The following is a 19857-nucleotide window of genomic DNA, read 5'->3' as shown; positions in this document are numbered from 1 at the left end:
TTTCTATCCCACAGTTTAGTCTAGGTAACAACTGGCATGTATAAAAGTGTGGGGTAAAGATTTTACTTATCAGTAAGAACAAAGCTACCATTAAAAGCAAGATGGTTAACGACAGTCCCCAGAGCCTGACAAAAGGGGACAGGGCCAGCATAGCTCTCAGAGCTTGGGAATCTGAGGGAGGCCTGGGGGGAACCCACTCACCTAAACAAAAGCACCAATCAGCCCTGAGCCTGCCCTCCCCACAAGGGTCTAAACACTCCCCACGGCCATGGTGACAATAATGTTCCATCAGGGACTCAGAAACTGAGAAGAGGCCTCCAAAACTGCTTCACTTAAGAAATACTAAGGTTGTGATCTAGATATTAATAAACTGAAAAAATAGGTACACAGCTAATAATGAAATTATTTAGCTCTCAGACTCTCCAATGCACAGACCCAATTTAAAATCCTCTAGGTAACAGTAGTTGAGGAGTGTAAGAGCCTCCCTGAGAGGCTATGGTGCCCGGACATCACAAATTCAGGGATTCCCAGTGAGCCATTCTCCTCCTCCTACACATACCCAGTCACTCGATGCCCAGCTGACTTCTAAGCAGTGAACTGGGAAGGTCATCTCCTTCTATGGTAATGGGCACCTCGCTTCAACAAGAGATAAACTTATTATGGCTGTTTTCATTGTGGTAATTGTGCACGGGCTTGTTTTCTAGATTACTATTAGCAAATTCAAAGTGTCATAAAGATACTTTGGCTTACTATATTACAAACAGAATCACCTATTTAAAATAGGAAATATTTTAGAATGAATTTGCAAATTAATTGGAGTTTATTATTTTGGAACGTGAATTGGAGGTAGCTATATTTAGTTCTTTATATTTAAGTGTATGAGACTTCAGAAATACAGTAATGTACTACCTTAAAATAAGTTCATGTAAATTTAGGGACAAAAAATTATGTTCTTGCACAAGCCATCACTTCAGGTGTTCATGAAGTCAAAACACATGTTATTTGAAATTATCTACATTTCTGTTGCTAATGACAGTCATGCTGACAAAATTTACTGCTTCATCAGACTACAGTGCAAGTATATGAATTTATTGGTAATAAATTATCATTTTTGCATACATCAGTCAAAGCACAAGGCCTAAATACTTGCAAACAAAATGCATTATTAATTTAATTGTCACGGCCTATTTGGCTAACTTCTATTACTATTTGCTATAATATGCAATGCAAAGAGGGGAGAATCAAATTTAAAACATAAAAAAGTAAGCTGATTACTTTGTCCTGAAAAAATTAAAATATAGCAAGCTTGCAAAATTATAGCTAAGGCATTAATGTTTTAAATAGGTAAGAAAAAAAAGGTTTAACTTAATTTCAAGAACAGTAATGCCCAAAGTGAGGGTTCAGCATGCTGATAAAGAGTTTCTTTGTTTCCAAAACCATTAAAAGCCATCAATTCCCTCTCTAAGGCAGGGAGGAAGGTGGAATGGAAGAAGAGAGCCCTTTGGCACTGACCATGCTAGATTCTGCTACTTACACAGGACTCTCCCCAGCGACTGGAAACTGACGCCGCTGCTGGGGCCCTGGCTTTCCACAGCCCCGGCTTTCTTACACCGTATTTCCACAGTGAGAGGGAGCGCCCATAAACACTTACCATAAACAACAAGTGTTGTGAAATACAGATGTCTTAATAGAAAGAGCAATTCAATGGAGGACGTGCAGCTGAGCGGACCCCTGCACCCTGGCCTAGCCAGGGGCGGGTGGTCAAGACCCTGAAGGAGGACATGCTTTCCCACCTGAGATTCATTCTGCGATTTTAGGACCAAATCACGTCAGGTAAATGGAAAACCAAACAGTACACCTGGCTCTTCAATTTCCTGTCATGATACATAGGAGGTTTCTACTGCTCTCAGGTGCTTCCAGGATATGAAGATGTGTAAGGTGCTGAAGTTTTCATTAATATGATACAATATGAAGACTATTTAACCCTTTAAAATTCCTAAATAAAAGGCAAAACGATATCATTTGAGTTCAAAACATATACTAGTTATATGGTAGGGGATATTTTCTTTTTACTAATTATCTGATATAGACTGTTTTCATCATTCATAATTTATTCTGTGAACAAAACAGCCCAAGTACCTGTATGTAAAGATTCTCAATGTGAGATAATTAGTACAAGGAAGAACAATGAGATTAGAGTCAGAAAAATAACAATTATAACATATAGAACAAATGATTGCATATTCCTGAATCTCAGTCCTTAAATCTATAAAACTGGAATAATAATGCACTGCTAATAACATGAGATGATGCATGTAAAAGCAACAAAAACATAGTACTTACAAATGTTTTGTTTCCACCTTTTAAACTCAAGAAACAGAACACTGACAAGTCCTAAATTTTAATTTAAATAATATAGAATTGTTTGAATTTCAAGAATAATGCATCAGGATATGTTCAACACATACAGGTAGGCTCAAATTAGATCCAATGCTACAAACAGAAGTACCAGAAACCCAAAGATAAAAAAAGGAGGCACGCGCACACTCCATATTTTGACGCAGTAAGTCATGTCCAAACTAAAGTGCTAAGAAAACAATATGCCTTCAACAGAACAGTCAGGGTAAGCTGCCGGTAAACACAGAAAATGTTCGTAGGGGCCACTGTAAATGTTTAATATTCGCAGGGGCCGTTGTAAATATTTTAAAGAGGCAATTAAACATACACAAGTGAGGAAGAGGTCCTGGGAGGTCCTGGGCTACGGAACAATATGCGTCTTTACTGACATCTTAAAAAAGTATTAAAAAACCAGAAGTTTCCGGGACCATTCATAGCGTTTGAGATGCCATCTTGGAGGGTTTGGGGGACAATCTACTGTGTGTTTGAAGGAAGAAGAGAGGGTTTTACCAGCTCTGGGTGATCTGTACATTTTACAGATTTAAAAATTTCAGAAGTAGCCAAACTCACCTGATAGCTGACATTGTTATATTTCTGCTCACCTAATATAATTAAGTCTATGTGCTGAAGCTAATTATGACATGGTGGCAAGAGAAAAGAAAGCCTGGCAGTTGATGACATAATAATTGTAGTGTTATTTTTCATGACATGGCAACTATAGTATTATTTTGGGGATGACACAAGATGTATTTCTTTTTTAGTATCAGCAATATTTAATTACAGTAAGAATTCAAAAATATTATTTTAAAACCTCAAAATAAAAATACAGGAAAAAATAGACCCAGATTACTTTTACATACTTATTTTAGCCCATTCAAACATATGTGCAGAGGTCATCCCCTCTAATTCCACTTTTCCACTGTTTGAAGATTAATTCACAAATTCAAAGTCCCTCAAATCCTTTCAAATATTTTTAGATTAGAATTTTTAAAATTAAAATGACATTAAATTTTGGGGGAGAATGACATAAAAGATAATATTAGACAACAGAGTACTAAAAATGCAAAACATGATAAACTGATTTGATAAAAATTCTAGAAGTCATTTCATTAAACGAAGCCTGAAATGAAAATATAACTGTTATTTGTTAAATTTTTAAAAAAATGAACAAAAATTACCTTTCTTTGGGCGTGCCAACTCCATGTTTGCCTAGCAGATGCGTATTTAAGTGTTTCTTCATTACAAAAGCAACCCTAAAGAAAGAAATAACAATAATTATAGAACTAAAACATAACTCTCTGCTAAAACTATGTCCAGAAAGTATTTAAAAACAGGCATGATACACAGATGTGACAGGGATGTGCATATTACAATGGCATTCTTGGTAAACAAGACGCTTGCGTACAGACTAAATGTACTGTGATATCCGAACACCGGAGAAGTAAGTGAATTTAAAATAACTGGTTTGTTTTCTTACTTCAGTGTGCAAACAGGGATAAAAACAATGACTGCAGCTTAGTCACTGTCTGCACCATCAGAAGAAAGATAAAGCAATACCTCAACATAACATTCACTGCCCCCTAGTTGATCCCACACTTCAATCACGAAATGAGTTTGAGAAAATGTCACTTTATTAAATATTTAAGGGACTATAAAAGAGAAAATGAATAGCTTCCATGAAGCTTCCTGGAAAACATGGTAATAATTTGAAAAGAGGTTTTTAAAAATGTTATAAATGTTTATTGTGCCTGTGCCACATACAAAAAAAAAAGTGCTTAAATGCCAAGAAGCTGTCAATAACTAAAACAAACGAAAAGTATTACCTGACACACTATCTTATTTTATACACAAATCAGCTTACTTAATTCAATCTGATGACATAAAAATGAAATGGACAGGAATCAGCACTCAGTCCATGGAACACCAGTAATCTCCTTCAGAATACAGCACAACATCAATTTAATTACATCATGTGATTATTTAAAACAATTTAGATCTTATTCAGAAGCATCAGAGTAAAATGGTTCTCTTGATAAAAAAAAAGAAATTTAATGTTATAACTTCCAGTGTAAAAGGGCTTGCAAACATTTTTGTTAATTATGTATTACAGCTGTCCTTCATAAAGTTAATTACCAATAGCTAAAAGGCAACAGAATCTATTTGCATATGTACATGAAAGCCACGACATATGCAAAAATATGATTTTAATTAGCATCCTATGATATGAAGGGCTACAAATCAAATTGGCATGTTATAAGATTCTTACATTAAACACCGAATTCATCTGGACATGTCTGCACAAACGGGCAGCCTAAGACTGTAAAGTACTGTGGCCTGGAGGAGACGTGTCCAAAGCTAAGACTAAAACCATTTCTAAAACTGTGAATGCCTCTTTTGTTTGTTTTTCATTTCTGGACTATTTTGGTTGTTTTTCTATAATGCTAGGGAACCTCAGTTTTGAGGCTAAAATAATGTATTTGTATTTTTTTAAATTACTGTGACTTCATTATTCAAATAATGTATGTGTATACACGGAAAATGACACACATCCAGTTTTATATATTAGGTAATAGCTATGGACAATACATGCTTTACAACTATAAATAACTGATCGAGCTATCCATCATTAAAATGGGAAAATGATTACATGTAAAGAATCAAAGAGTGATGATATTAAATGCTTAGCAAGAATAACAGTACAAAATAGTCTATATTTGTTTCTGCTTGATTTGGACAAAATAAATAACATTCTTCATTTCTTTGAAAAAGAACGCAGTAATAACAACAGTCCACTTAAGGCATAACTTCCCTACTGTCCTCTATTTTCCTATAATTAAAAAAACATAAAGCTAATAGCAAAGAGCAAAGGTTAAGAACCCAAAGTTGCAAAGCACAGCTTATTTACATGACCAAGTATAATTTAAGAGACATGAGCTTAGAACCAGAGTACAGTTTTTAAAGGGGAAAAAAAATTAATTAAAACGTTTAACTTTTAAGACTGGAAACAAAAATATTACACTGCACAGGAGAGCAACGTGAAGTACACAGGAAAGGAAAGCCTTTACGTAATTCTGCTGAATGTCTGTAACACTAAATATTTGTAGGAATAACAATTTTTTATCACGGGAAAAATTTATCATACTAAAATATAGCTCAATTACAGTCAAATGCAAAATGTCCTTTCACCTGAAATCTGACTTGAAGTATAAAGTCTTTAAATTAGGCCTATACAAAGTACAAGTAGCATCCAAGTCTCAACATCATCCTCAATTGAAAAATTTAACTCAAGCACGGCTAAAATAATCTTACCCACCTACATGAACAAAACACTGCCGGCAATTTGTGATTACTGAATGCCATCTATCTTTCACTGCCCTCCTCAGAGCACTGCGTTAATATTTTTACCATATTAACGGCTTTGGAAAGTTTAAAATCTAGATACCACCAGAAATAAAACAAAAACAGTCACAAGTTTGAAAAGCGGTAGAACTGAAATGCCTTCTTCCTCATGACCACTTCTGCCTTTCTACGTTCACCGTGTTTCCCCACATTTACTGATCACGTCCAGTGTGGGTCACTAATATGTCACATCAGGCGGAGCTGTGCCTTCACGGAGCGTTCATTCCACCACCTGTAGCCACTCGACGGGATGCAGCTGCGCCCAGCACCCCCGCGCGACACGCTAGTCCCGCGGGCAGGCGGCGAGTCCTGTGCGCGGTAAGGAGCAGTTCTAGACAGATGCGGTGCACACACAACACTTACAAGTCCTGCCTCGGAAAATGGAAACACTAGTGAGGGAAAGGAGCAAGACCACGCATCTTACATAGCGGTAAGGGGATAAACCAAAAAAAGAAGGAAGATCTGAAATGTCAACACAGAATTAAAATTCCACCTTGGAGGCTCCAGAGTGTGGCTTGTGAGGGAAGGTGCCAAGGGCCTGGCGGGGGTGGGGCAGGGAACANCAGGCCAAGCAGCCCAGGCTCCTGCTCCAGGGAGGGAGGAAGCCCATTCTGAACATGGGCAGGACACACCTGGCCCCCCAGCCTGATGGATTCCCAGCTGCTGGGTGCAGGGGAGACTGAGGGAGGGGCAGGGGTCGCGCGAGGACTCTGGGAGGCGCCCAACAGGAGGGGAGCCGGGTGGCCTGGAGGTCACAGGCAGGCGAGGTCCACGCCAGAATACGCTCACCGGGGCTGTCCACCTGCAAATGCCTGGCAATCTGAAGGAACACATTGAAATAATAAAAATAGAGTTTTCTAAATATGATTGATTCCCAAGTATCTATAATTGCCTGAAATAGCATCACTTAAAATTGTATTTGATGTCAAAAGAGCAGTACAGTAATAACATTTACATCCTAGCTATAGATTTCTACTTTTCTGTACAAATATTTCTTACTTTAACTTCTAATTTTAAACTGATTTCTCCTACACGATACATCGACCTACTCACAACCTCTTCCTTCGGTCCCTTAGGTCAAATCACCGCAGAATTATTTCCACTTGAGAGTCATGAAAGACTATCTGACTGATCTATTTAAGTAAACAAGACAGCATCATGAGTCTGAGGAATGGGACGTGAAACAGAAACCTAGAGCCGCAGCACGGGAGATGCTCTAACACGCGGCAGGTCGGGGTGTGTAGCGCGGGGCCACAGGCCCGCGGAACACGGGCCGCACTCCTCCCAGACTCGAGCCAGGAGGACCAGCAGCTGCGTGCGTCCCGAGTCTCTGCCATGTTGTCACCTCTGTGTCCCTCGCCTCTCAGAGAAGGACACACGCCCCTCAAAGACAGGCCTGTAGGATACAATGTCCAACTACGTGAGAATTTCTGACCATCAGGTCAATGCAGGCCACACAGTACAGGAAAGAGAAATGTGTGTGCTTCTCAGCAGTTAAAATCCAGACAGGCTAATGCAGGAGGTCAACAAGAATGTGCAGGACGTGCTGACACATGACTGTGAGGCAAGTGCGTGTACGTCCTCTGTAGGTCTTCCTGAGGGATCCGAGTCCCCTACCCAGGTCTCCCACGGGGCCCCGGACACCCATGCACACACATCCCGAACTGGTGCCCAGGCTATGGGACAGCAGGCTACAGGGAGATGCCTCACAGGTGCTGTCTAGCTTCAACCCCTTCCCAGCACTGCCACCAAGACACATGACTCTGGACCTGAACTTCCTGGTGTCACTTGTCAGTCCAGCGTTAATTCATCCTATAAGCTCAGACATGTTACTTAACAGGTGCCTTTGGTTTCCTCATATATCAAATAGCTGACGGTAACTGTTCCTGCCTAATAAGGATATGATGAGGCGAACACAATTCCTGTTTGCAGAGTAGAGCATGGTGACTCACACATTCTTAACACTGTACAAATCACAGCCACTTGTAGCTCTTAACCACCTTAAACTCAAAGATTCAAGACCTAACTACTAACCGCCCCCCCATAATCTACCTCATTCCCACTGGCCAGCACATCTCTGTAATCATGTGCCACATTAGCAGGAAGTTAGCCAAGTTAGCATGTGTTAGGAACCCCATGTTCATAGGAGCTATAATACAATTCAAAGTGATTCGATTCAAATGCTAACTAAAAGGTTCACATGTTTTAATACCATCAGTAAGCACCGGGGACCCCAAAGTAAACACCACTCAGGCCTAACCACAGGACAGGAGAGGAGCGGGCAATGATAAAGAGTGTTTAGGTGCAATCGCCCAGATGGTGAGCAGAGACCACAGAGAGCGGGAGCCACTCCAAGGTTCCAAAGAGGCCTGGAAGCACAACAGTTAAACTGGTTAATGGGTGCAGATTCCAGGCCAATGGAACAAGACATGCAATGGGGAAAGAAATAACACAGAAAGGTCGAGAAAAGATTGCTAGAGAATTAGGTACAAATCTGAGATAACAAAGGGGGGAGAAACCCCAGCAGAGTTCTAAATCATGAAGGGTCTTATAAGTCATGCCAAACACTTTAGACTTTATCCAGATTCTCAACATTTGCCAAATATCCTGCAGATGACTGTTCAGCAGGATGTTCACAAGGATATTACCAAAACAGGAGGGATAGAGGGCGGGGTGTGAAGCACGACCAGGCACCACTGACTCAGCAGAGTCAGACGCGCAGGCTTCCCAGTCGGAAGGAGCTTGTGAGCACAGGGCCCCAAGAAAGGGAGGGGAGACATGCGCCGCTCTCTCTCAACCTACCAGACCATTAAATATTTTTGTCATAAGGACGAATGAACATCTGTTGGAACTCTGTCTTCAAGACACAGTTAAGAAAAAGCTGCTGTAGAGTCTGAGGAACGTGAAACAGGACGTGAACATGACCGGATGTACATTTTCTAAGGCATGGGCTTTGCACTCAGCACTGAGAGCAGGAACTCCTCTACCCTTACCATGAGGGTGGAGCCTCCACATTTCTTTTTTTAATCACACTAATCCTCTCCTTCCTGTTTTGTAGAGTGGGGACAGTCTTGTGTATCTCAGGAAGTTTTAAAAATGAGATCATAAAAATGCATTATTTAGTACTGTGCCTATCACACAGCTATCATTCCGTAAATGATAACTATTGCATATATACAGCAAGTAATTAGCAAGGATCTGAGGGGACAGAGACGAATGAAATGCACTCTCTATATGGACAGGGTTTAAAATCCAGGTCACAGAGGGGCGCCTGGGTGGCTCAGCTGGTTAAGCATCTGACTCTTGATTTCTACTCTGGTCATGATCTCACAGTTCATGAGATGAAGCCCCATGTTGGGCTCTAGCTGAAGGCTCAGAGCCTGCATGGAATTCTCTCTCCCTCTCTCTCTGCCCCACCTCCTCCCTCAAAATAAATAAATATTTTAAAAATAAAATTCAGGTCATGGACACAGATGTCTAAACAGGTAATGTCAGCACTATCAGGAAAAAACAAGGCATACATTTTAAAAATAGGGCTGCAGTTGCACTAAAACTGCTCATCGGTTGGAATTTGAAAAGCTTCCCTCTGCTTTAAAATCAACAGTACTGGTCAACCAATGTCACCTAGTTTTCATTGAGGACAAAATCAGTGCAAGCTACACAACTTAATTTTCATCACTGTATACATTTATAAGCAACATTCTATGAAGATAGTAAACTCTTTGAGGCTGGAAAACCAAGTGGATTTAGAATATGAAACACCAATTCTCCAAAGAATGATCACAATCTGTTTCCCAGTGTAAAGTTTCAGAAATACAAAAATTTAGTAGCAACAATGTGATTTGATACTTGAGGCAAATGTCACTTGTCATTAAAGATATATTATGGAAATTCTTGCCATTTTGCTTAATATGTCTTTTTTATAATAAGGTATTACCATTCTCAAAATGACTGTAAATGAAAAGTATTTTTATACTATAGTTTTACTGCTAATTTCAGTTTTTAATGGGATAGTATAAAAGATAGATGACTTATAGATTTTCATATTGCCCTAAGTGTGTATTTCTCCTAAAGACTCTACATCACAGGAGCCATGGCCCCTGGAAGACATGCACATCCTCATCTCTGAAACCTGTTAAGTGACATGGCAAAGGAGAATAAAGTTGGCAAATGAAATTAAGGTTGCTAATCAGCTGATTTTAAAATAGGAAAATCATCCTGGATTATGTAGGTGGACTCAATGTAATCACAGCGTCCTTTAAAAGGAGAAGAGGTAGGCAGAAGAAAGGAGGCAGAGAGAGAGAGAGAGAGAGAGAGAGAGAGAGAGAGAGAGAGAGAGAACTATGAAACCGGGACCAGAGAAGTGCTATGTTGTAGGCTCTGAAGACGGAAGACACCGGACCATCGGCCAGGGAATGCAGATGGTTCTCCAGGCAGACATATGACCATCATCCTCACTCACAACCGTCTCCCGGTGGCTGGAGTGCTCATTAATCAATCTTACCTATCTCAATCATTGTATTGAGGGCTGGAAAATGACAATGTTCTAATTCTATCATTTCTTCCACATTTATTAGAATGACATTCTTCTAGAAAGAACGTCATCATTTTCACTTGCCTCACTATCTTATGCCCTCGGCCTTGCTCTCTTCCAAGAAAATTTCAAATGGACTCTTGTATTTTCACTTTTATGTCATGTTTCACAATCACAATTATGCTTTATAATTCTCAAACTGTCCCAAAATTGGCCAATGGAGACCCTTTTAAGCTAGCTACGAAGTGCTTCTGACATCACTCCTCTTAGTGTCTGAGCATTTCCCTATTTTCCAGAGTTAAGATCTCTCACCACGTGTTGTCCCTGCTGTAGCCCTGGACTCAGCCCCACTTTCTTATAGTAAGGAGTTGTATTTACAGAGCAAGATCCAGGTGCTACCTAAGATACTGCAATTGGGATATCCCTAAATCCAAGCTCTTTCGGGGCACAAAACTAGGAAATAAGTAAGTAAAGGGGTGCCTGGGTGGCTCAGCTGGTTAAGCATTGGACTCCTGATTTGGGCTCAGGTCACAATCTCCCATTTTGCGGGTTCAAGCCTGCATCGGGCTCTGTGCTGACAGTACAGAACCTGCTTAGGATTCTCTCTCTCTGCTCCTCCCACATGCTTGGTGTGTGTGTGCGTGCATGTGTGCATGTGTGCCTCAGAATAAATAAAACTTTAAGAATAAATGAATGAATGAATACACATACACATACACACACACACACACACACACACACACACACACAGTGGGTATACTTCCTGATGGCTAGGAAAGGAAAAATACAGAGGATCTCAACTATAATGACGACTACTGGTAATGAGTATTCACTACAACAACTAACTGGATCTTTTCATTTTCTAAAATACTATATGTTTTCAAGTGGCATACAAGCATGTTTTTTTTTTATTTTTTTTAACTTTTTTTTTTTTTATTTCTGAGAGAGAGAGAGAGAAAGAACGTGAGCAGGGGACGGTCAGAGAGAGAGGGAGGCACAGAATCTGAAAAAGCCTCCAGCTCTGAGCTGTCAGCACAGAGCTCGACGCAGGCTTGAACCCACGAACCGCAAGATCATGACCTGAGCCAAAGTTGGCCGCCCAACCAACTGAGCCACCCAGGCGCCCCGAGCATGTTTTGTATTAAAAAAATCACAGTCAACACAGAGAAAAAAGCACCTTTCACTGTGAATCCTCAAAGCGGAAATGTGCTGTTCATGACTACTTTCTGAAATCTCCAATAACGTGCTTCTTGCACAAGTTCTCAACCATCCCTAAACAAGCCTGGCTTCCCACTATTGTCAACTCATGCTTCCTCTTACCTTCACCAGATGCTGTTACCATTCTTAATTCAGAATTCTAATTCCTGTCCTAGGCATCAGGCATACCCTCTTTGTGGCTGACTCTGAAATATGTATCTCCACCCATGGCCTTTCTTGGGACAGGTTTTCCTTCTCTGAACTGACAATACCTTCAAACATGTCTGACCCTCAGTCATGACCTTCCCTCATTAACGGTTTCTCCAAACTTCCCAGATTCTAGCACCTGTATCATATACCCAATTAAGTAATTGTATCCTCATGTTCATAGATCATCTGTTGTTTGGTCACAATTGTGCCCTATTGAGATATTACATACTTGTCTGTTGCTCTATGACTGCACTAGAACAGACCATGTTAGTGAGAGTACTAGAGCATCACGGTGCTCTCCTTGACGACTCACCCCGTACACCACCAGCACATCATCTTTCCCTAAGTATGTTCATACTGCACCTCAGCTCATAAACATTTTGATTCCTTTTTAAATATTTTTTAATTTTATTTATTTTTGAGAGAGACAGAGCATGAGTAGGGAAGGGGCAGAGAGAGAAGGAGATACAGAATCCGAAGCAGGCTCTAGGCTCTGAGCTGTCAGCACAGAGCCTTATACAGGGCTCAAACTCACAAACCTCAAGATCATGACCTGAGCCACAGTCAGCCACTTAACCAACTAAGCCACGTAGGTGACCCCATTTTATGATTCCTTACTGAACTGAATAAAGCTCCAAGCTGTAAGTTAGCAAATATTAGCCTTCAATAGTCATCTGAACCAGTTATTCCAATTTTTTGAATATACCCTCAAGAAAGAATCAGAAATGAAGGGGGAAAAGCCACACTTCAAATGAAAAATAAAAACACCCTAAATGCCCAATAGTAATGGCACGATTATATTAGAATAGTATGCATCAATTAAAAGTACAGAAACTTTCCCAAGGCATACTGGATTTAAAAAGACAAAAACATTACATACAATATAATCCCATGTGTGTATATAAACACACAAGCATTTTTGTAATCTAACATATAAACATACAAACACAGACATAAAGCAAATGTGAGTCAAATTTACTCAACCTGAGATTTAGTTTTAGATTATATTCTTTACTTTTCTAACAATCAGTAACATTTTTAATAGTGAAAAATAACATGCCGCGACACGCTACACGTCCCCTCAGCGCATCCTCACACTGACTGGGGGGGCAGCACCGCTGACACCAGCCTGACTTAGTGAGAAGGGACTGGGGCTCCCAGAAGGGAAGGGACTGTGACTTCTCCAGGAAAAGGGGGCAAAGAAGCTGAAGACGCAAAAGCAAGATTCATGCCTCCTGGCCTCGACACAGAGCTCTTTCCGCCACTCCACATTCTACACCTCCTGCGTAACAGAAGATTCTGCCTCATGAAGAGAAGAAAAAAGGAAAAGGGAATGTGCTACAGAAAAAGAAGTGTTCACAAAGAATATCATCACAGTGTACTGAATACTGTTCTAAATGAACAGGACTCTTTAGAAACTGAGTGAAAAATCAAGTAGCTGATGCAGGACAGAGGTTTTAGATTTTCAGGTTTTTTTAATTTTAATTTACAGAGATTAGGAAAGTACTTACAATATCTAAGAAGAATATATTTATCCTATGACGAAGATAAAAACTAAAAATTAATGACCCGTGAAGCAGGTCAGGTAAAAAAATAAACACAACACAATCAGTTAACAAGAATAATTATGCTTAGCTATAAACATACAGATGCCAGGTGTTATTAAAACAATGGCCGATGGGGCTAGAGTGCATTGGTTTTACTATGAACAGTATCAAGATAAAGTAGATCTTTTACTCTCCAAGTGTCAGAAACCAAGATCAGAGTATGGCTGTTACTAAAATGTAAAATATGGTGCACAAAATAAAGCAACACTTAGCTGAAGTATTAACACTTCACTCGCATGAATCTAAATGTTATATATCATCCTAAACATATTTATAAACAGGTTCCCATGTACATTGTTTTAAACATGACTTCACATAAAAGAGTTTTTTCCATCCACTTCTCTGGCCTATTAATTAGCACATTAACTTAAAAAAAAAAACTTGAAGTTTCTCAAAGGAGTTCAAGTCTATCAAAAACTTTATGTGGCAAATAAAGAAAAAAAATCTATGATTACATGAAATTTGTTTCTTCCAAAACTCGGAAGTGATTGGGTGTTAAATAACACTTGAAAATTACAGTTCTCAAGCTCTTTCACCGAATCATTCATTGCTAGGCCAAACCAAGTATTTCTTTTGTGATTTCTCAAGTATCTTATGATACCATTTCTTGAAACACCGATACCCAAAAGTATATAACATTATATACTTTTGGTCATAATCATCACACAAAACCCAAAACTTCTACATTTGTAATGTTCCCTTGCAATTTTACATAAAACCACTTCCATCAAAAAAAAATTATCAGCATCCCCAAATTTAAAAAGACCAAAAGTCCTTTAAGACTCAAAATTTTTAATTATTATTTTCTTGAAGAAACAAAACTGACAAAATTTTTGTTTATTCATAAAAAGCAAAAACTCTTCTATGAATCACACCTGTCCTGAAAGTAAGCACGGTGTGCAAAAACGCAGCAGTGACCTCCCAGATATAACGCAATGTTAGCTATGGCCATCAGACACATTCTTCAAAGAAACAGCAAGGTAGGGATATGAACCCCCACACACTCAGACATGCACACAGGGCATTTCCCACATTCTACAGGGAAGGACGAGGAGATATCCAGAGACTAAGCATTCCTTCTTCTCAAGAGTTAATCACTAAGGGGTCCTACAAGAATATCACTACTAGTACTGTCAGAATTATAAATTATATACATTTCCGAGGACTCTAAATGTAGATTTTCCAATATTAACCACATTCTTAATAGTAACAAAAGCCATCATCTATAGGGTTTTTTGTTTTATTTGTAGGGTGGGAAAGGACCAAGCTCTGTCCTGAGTGCTTTATATATGCGTAACTTCCTTAACTTCACGGTTACCAGCCCGTGGCGCAGTTACTGAAAGTCCGCGCCCGCCACTCCGCACAGCCCGTGAGTGGCCTTCAGCACTGGAGCCCGGCTGTCTGATCAGAGCCCACACACTGAACTCGAGTCCCACACCACGCTGCTTCTCTCCATCTCACAAATTAAAATTCACATATACTACTCCTTAGTTCATGTGTCTGCATTTTTTTTAACTATAAAGTCACTTGCCAAAGTAAGTAAGGAACTCACAGAGTGTGTTTTATTTCTAAGTTTACAAAACAACACAGGGAGCAGCACGGACTAACCTGCTGAAATGGCGAGTGAAAACCCTGGGTCTGATCTAGGCTCTGCAGTGAGGAGTGATGTGGCCCTGGCTCAGTTAATAAAAATGACATGCAGGACAAAATATCATTACGCCACTTACACCGTCTCAAAGACTACTATGAATTTAGGAGAACAACTCTGTTAGTGGTAAGTTATAGGTAAGGACTGTTGTAACTGATGAAATGATAACTAGAAGGGAATCAAAAGGAACAACGCTAGATGGGTTCAGGGTGGTTAGAGGGAGGGAGGCAGAGGAGGAGGAAGGGAACAAGAAAGGCGGGGAGGGAGGGAAGGAGGTGAGAGAGGAAGGGGGAGACAGGGAGGGAGAGAGGAGAGGCAGGGTGGAAGGAAGGGAGGAAGGGGGGGCTGGAAGGAAGGGGGGAGAAGAGGGAGACAAGAAGACACTGCCCACAAGCCACCCTTACTGAAAATGTTCCAGATTTCAACACACAGCCCTTTGCCTTGACCTACGTCAAGCCTTCTGAAGGAGGCAGGACCCTGGTGGGACCCTCTGTTACCGTTAGGTATTATCCTAGAAATGGCAGGTAGAAACATGGCCAATGGAAGTATGTACAGAACCCCTGGGGTAAAGGGCAGAGCGAGGCCCGGAGGAGCAGCGCCACGGGCGTGGGGCTGAGTCCAGCCAGGCCGTGACGGAGGAGGACACCATCTCGCCCTGGCTGTGAGGACTATGTGACAAGCAGTGTGGCCGCCGCTTCCTGGAGTGCTGGGGGCCCAGGGACCACTCAGGAACTGCTGGCTGACTTCACGGCAATGATAAAAGTTAGGATTCCTCCTCGAACAGGAGGAAGAGGAGGAGACAGCACACGCACTGGTGCACAAAACTCCGAGTCCAGCTCCATCCTTCCAGAACATGAAAACCTTCCCCACAGGGCTAAACAAGTTTCAAAACTATACACTAACACAGTTTACCGTTTTGTTGACAGAACAGCATATGCCAAGTAGAGCAATAAATGTTTGCATGAATTTTTAAGATACATAGTATTACTAATCTCAATTTCCAAATAAGAATATCAGGGTGTGATGGAATTAAACATCACAGCGGTTAGGGTAAAAGCTATCTATATACGGTATATAGAAGCCTATACAGGCAAGTGTCTAAATATTGGAAGAAATGCACTAAGGTCTCAATAAATGATTGCTATTAATAAATTAAGAGTCTCTTCCTACCCAAGCATATAATTCTGGTATTGTCTTTATTGATTAAATGTGCAAAAGCTAAAACACATGAGGGTGTTTATGTCAAGGAATAAAACACTAATCAATAAATCCACCAAACAAGTATTTCCACTTTTATATGTAATTTGTCTTCAAATTTCTTCCATGATATTTTATGTAAATCTATAATACAGTAACAGGAAATGCAGTGGATGTCAGTGGGGGAGAGGTGACCAGCCCCGCTTCCTATTGTGTCTGTAATGGAACTGAATGGCCAAGCCAGAAGACAGTCGACTCAAAGTTCCATTTGAGATCTCATATTCTCTAAGACACAGTCTTGGTACCTTGCGGTAGAAAACTCACCAGTATATAGTGCTGAGCTATCCAACACCAACCACTATTTCCAAGGTGCCTTAGTAAAAGCACTTCTGATGTCAGGGTAATTTGAGGGTAGAGGGGTGCTTTTTAATTTATTCCTTTTAAAATATTATTTGGTAAACAAGAATATTCAAGTTGCAATTTACGTGAAAACTACTAGGAACTAGCCATACACATTTAGTATGTTTATAGAAACCAAAATATATTGCACTATTTATAAATACGATCCAGAAATTGAGATTTTAAAATGATACAATCTACTCTTGAACTGATATGGCATGAACACACCATTATGAGATACATACAGATAAGGGATAATCTGTATCTTGTATCAAGGTTTACATATAGTTAAGATAAATATCTTTTGTGGAACACAATTATGAAAAAAATCAGAACACAATAGAAATAATTTAATAATAAAATTTTATAGAATAGAATTTAATCTTTATTTAATGATTCAGCAGGCATATCAAAAACATGCAGCGCTTCTGTGAGATAATCATCATCGTCAATTACTGCTTCATAGGAGAAATACAGAAGTGTCAGTTAATAAGAGTTTTGGCTGAATTACTTCCCTATAACAATTTATANGTTAAACAGTTGAAATAAGAAACATTTAAGGAATTTTTATATTAATAGTGTCAGGATTATTCTGTTCCCCTTTTAAAATTTCTTTATCTAAAATAAGGTATGTTAGCAACTTTATTTAAGTGATAGGTAGCAAAGAGAATGTGAATTAGAAAAAGAATGAGAGGTGCCTGAGTGGTTCAGTCAGTTGAGCATCAGACTCTTGATTTCACTTCAGGTCATGATCCCAGCATCATGGAATCAAGCTCCACACTGGGCTCTGGGCTAAGAGTGCAGAGCCTGCTTGGGATTCATATTCTCTCTCTCTCCCTCCCTCCCTCTTTCTCTCTCTCTCTCTCTCCCCCCCACCCCTATCTGTCCCTCACCCTAATCATACTCTAAAAATAAAAAATAAATGTCTAAAAACAAAAATGAAAAGAAAAAGAAAAAATATCCCAAAGACAAAAACAGACTGTTTATCCTATTGACCAAACAAGTCAGCATGTTGTTAGTTGTAGAACGCATTGTGTACCACTTTGGGCAGATGCAGAACATCCTTTTTGTCTTTAATTAGAATTTTTGTTTAATTTTTTAAATGTTTATTCATTTTTGAGAGAGAGAGCAAGAGCGAGAGGCAGAGTGGGAGAGGGGCAGAGAGAGGGAAACACAGAATTCAAAGCAGGCTCCAGGCTCTGAGCTATCAGCACAGAGCTCAACATGGGGCTCAAACTCATGAACCGTGAGATCATGACCTGAGCCAAAGTTGGACGCTTAACTGACTGAGCCACCATGGGTCCCTTTAGTTAGAAATTAAAGGCAAATTAAGAGACTGCGTGCAAATGCAAGGTTGGCAAGGGAACACTGAAGGTGCTCTGTACAAGGACGACAGAGCTGGGGCAAACTCTGCCCCCCAGAACCCCATTCCTAGGACGCAGCCAGCTAGGAAAGGCCGTGAGAGACTCTGCCAGGACACTTAAGAACAGAAGTGGAGCACTGCTCACACATGTCTGTAACTCACTGTCAGGACCATCCGTCGTAACACAACAACCACCACACCAACTCTACTCTCCAGGACCTGGGGATCCTCCATCAGCTTCTCTGACTTTGAACTAACTGGGTAATTTTGAGTAACTAAGGAAAAGACCAGGTTTTGCAGAAACGCATGCCGCTCTCAATGTGAGACACAATGAAGGATTCAGTCCGTGCTCTTGGGCCCCAGTTCATGCTCGCAGGTCCCCTTACTCTGTACTCCCCACTCTGTATCCTTCCTCCCACCCAACTGCCTGTCGCACAGATAGTTTCAAGATCCAACATCAAATGCAATGACAACACCTTATGGAGACTGTTTGAAACTGTTCCCGCAGTTGTATATTACCAAATCCCCATAACAACTCCCGTAACTTCATTAGTAAAACCACAAACACACACATACACACAGATACATCTGTACACATTACTGGTTCTAAAAGCCTGATTGGTTCAGAATATTTACAAACTGGAGTGAAAAGGACTTACCCTCCCACCCAAAACACCAACAACGTATATGAAATAACAATTTTTAACACTGGGAACATCAGGCAAAGAAAGTGATCTCAGAGAGACAGTTCTCAGACAGTGGCACACGGTATGATGAGTTGAGACCAAATGGACTACGTGAAGACCGGGTGGCTGGAATTCACAGGCAAGAGCCACAGGAGACGCCTACATATACAGAAAGAAAGCAAGATGAGCACCAGGAGGACAGGGGTATTCAGTTATTTATTGATCAAGTCACATGTCTAAAGAAATGACACAACCGTATGGTCAAGAACAGACAAGGGGTGCCTCAGCGGCCCAACTGGTTGAGCGTCCAACTCTGGATTTCAGCTCAGGTAATGATCTCACAATTCGTGAGATCAAGCACCATGTCGCACTCCACACCGAGTGTGGATCCTGTTTGGGATTCTCTCTCCCTCTCTATCCCTCCCCTGCTCCTTCTCTTTCTCAGAATCAATAAATAAACATAAAAAAAAAAAAAGAATAAACAAAAAACATTACCAGAAACCATGCTCACCCGTGCTCCCACAGGGCCAGCCTTGAGAATATGACGACCCATACAGGGAGCAAACAGAAAGGTCAGCCTAAGCAATACACAGTAAGTAGCCATAGACTAAGCACTATTCCAATTCAGCTCTAATGTGATACACAAAATATCAAACATTTTCCCAAATGAATTAACTATATCCCAGAACAAAGCTCAAAAATATTAAAATACAAGATAAATAGTAGAAACAAAGTAAAATTCACAATTTCTAGAACAGAATGAAAAATTACTAGTCATACAAGAAGTAGGAAAATAAGACCCATAAATAAGGAGAAAAATTAATCTACTAAAACCAACCCAGAACAGACAAGGTATTAAAATCAGTAGACAAGGATATCAAAATGCTCACTATGATATAGGCCAAATGACCAAAAAGATAAGTAGAAAGACGGAAGACATAAAAAGGATCCAAAGCAAACATCTAGAGAAAAATACTAGACTAGAAGAGATAAATTTACTTAGATGAAATTGATGATAGATTTGATACCCCAAAGAGTGAACCTGGAGAAATCAAAATTTAACAAAATAAAATAACAGCACAGAGAGAAAAGAAAACTTTTAAAACTGGAAACAGAACTGTCAATTTCAAATAATATAACTGGAAAGCCCCAAATGCAGTGCGGGAGGGGGAATAACTGAACAGTGGCCAAAAATTTCCCAAATTTGATGAAATTTATAA

General features: G+C 40.0%; 1 protein-coding gene across 1 annotated transcript in view; it reads right to left on the bottom strand.

Moving 5' to 3' along the window:
• ZNF407 (zinc finger protein 407) overlaps positions 1-19857 on the bottom strand; it is a 445422-nt gene that overhangs the window by 276179 nt on the left and 149386 nt on the right. Inside the window, exon 4 of the mRNA XM_077752692.1 lies at positions 3576-3650. Coding sequence (XP_077608818.1) covers positions 3576-3650 — 75 coding nt within the window. The remainder of the gene's footprint in view (positions 1-3575; positions 3651-19857) is intronic.

Source organism: Crocuta crocuta, unplaced genomic scaffold (genome assembly GCF_008692635.1).
Source record: "Crocuta crocuta isolate KB4526 unplaced genomic scaffold, BGI_CrCroc_1.0 scaffold101, whole genome shotgun sequence".
NCBI lineage: Eukaryota > Metazoa > Chordata > Mammalia > Carnivora > Hyaenidae > Crocuta > Crocuta crocuta.
This window is presented reverse-complemented; position numbering and strand designations above follow the sequence as displayed.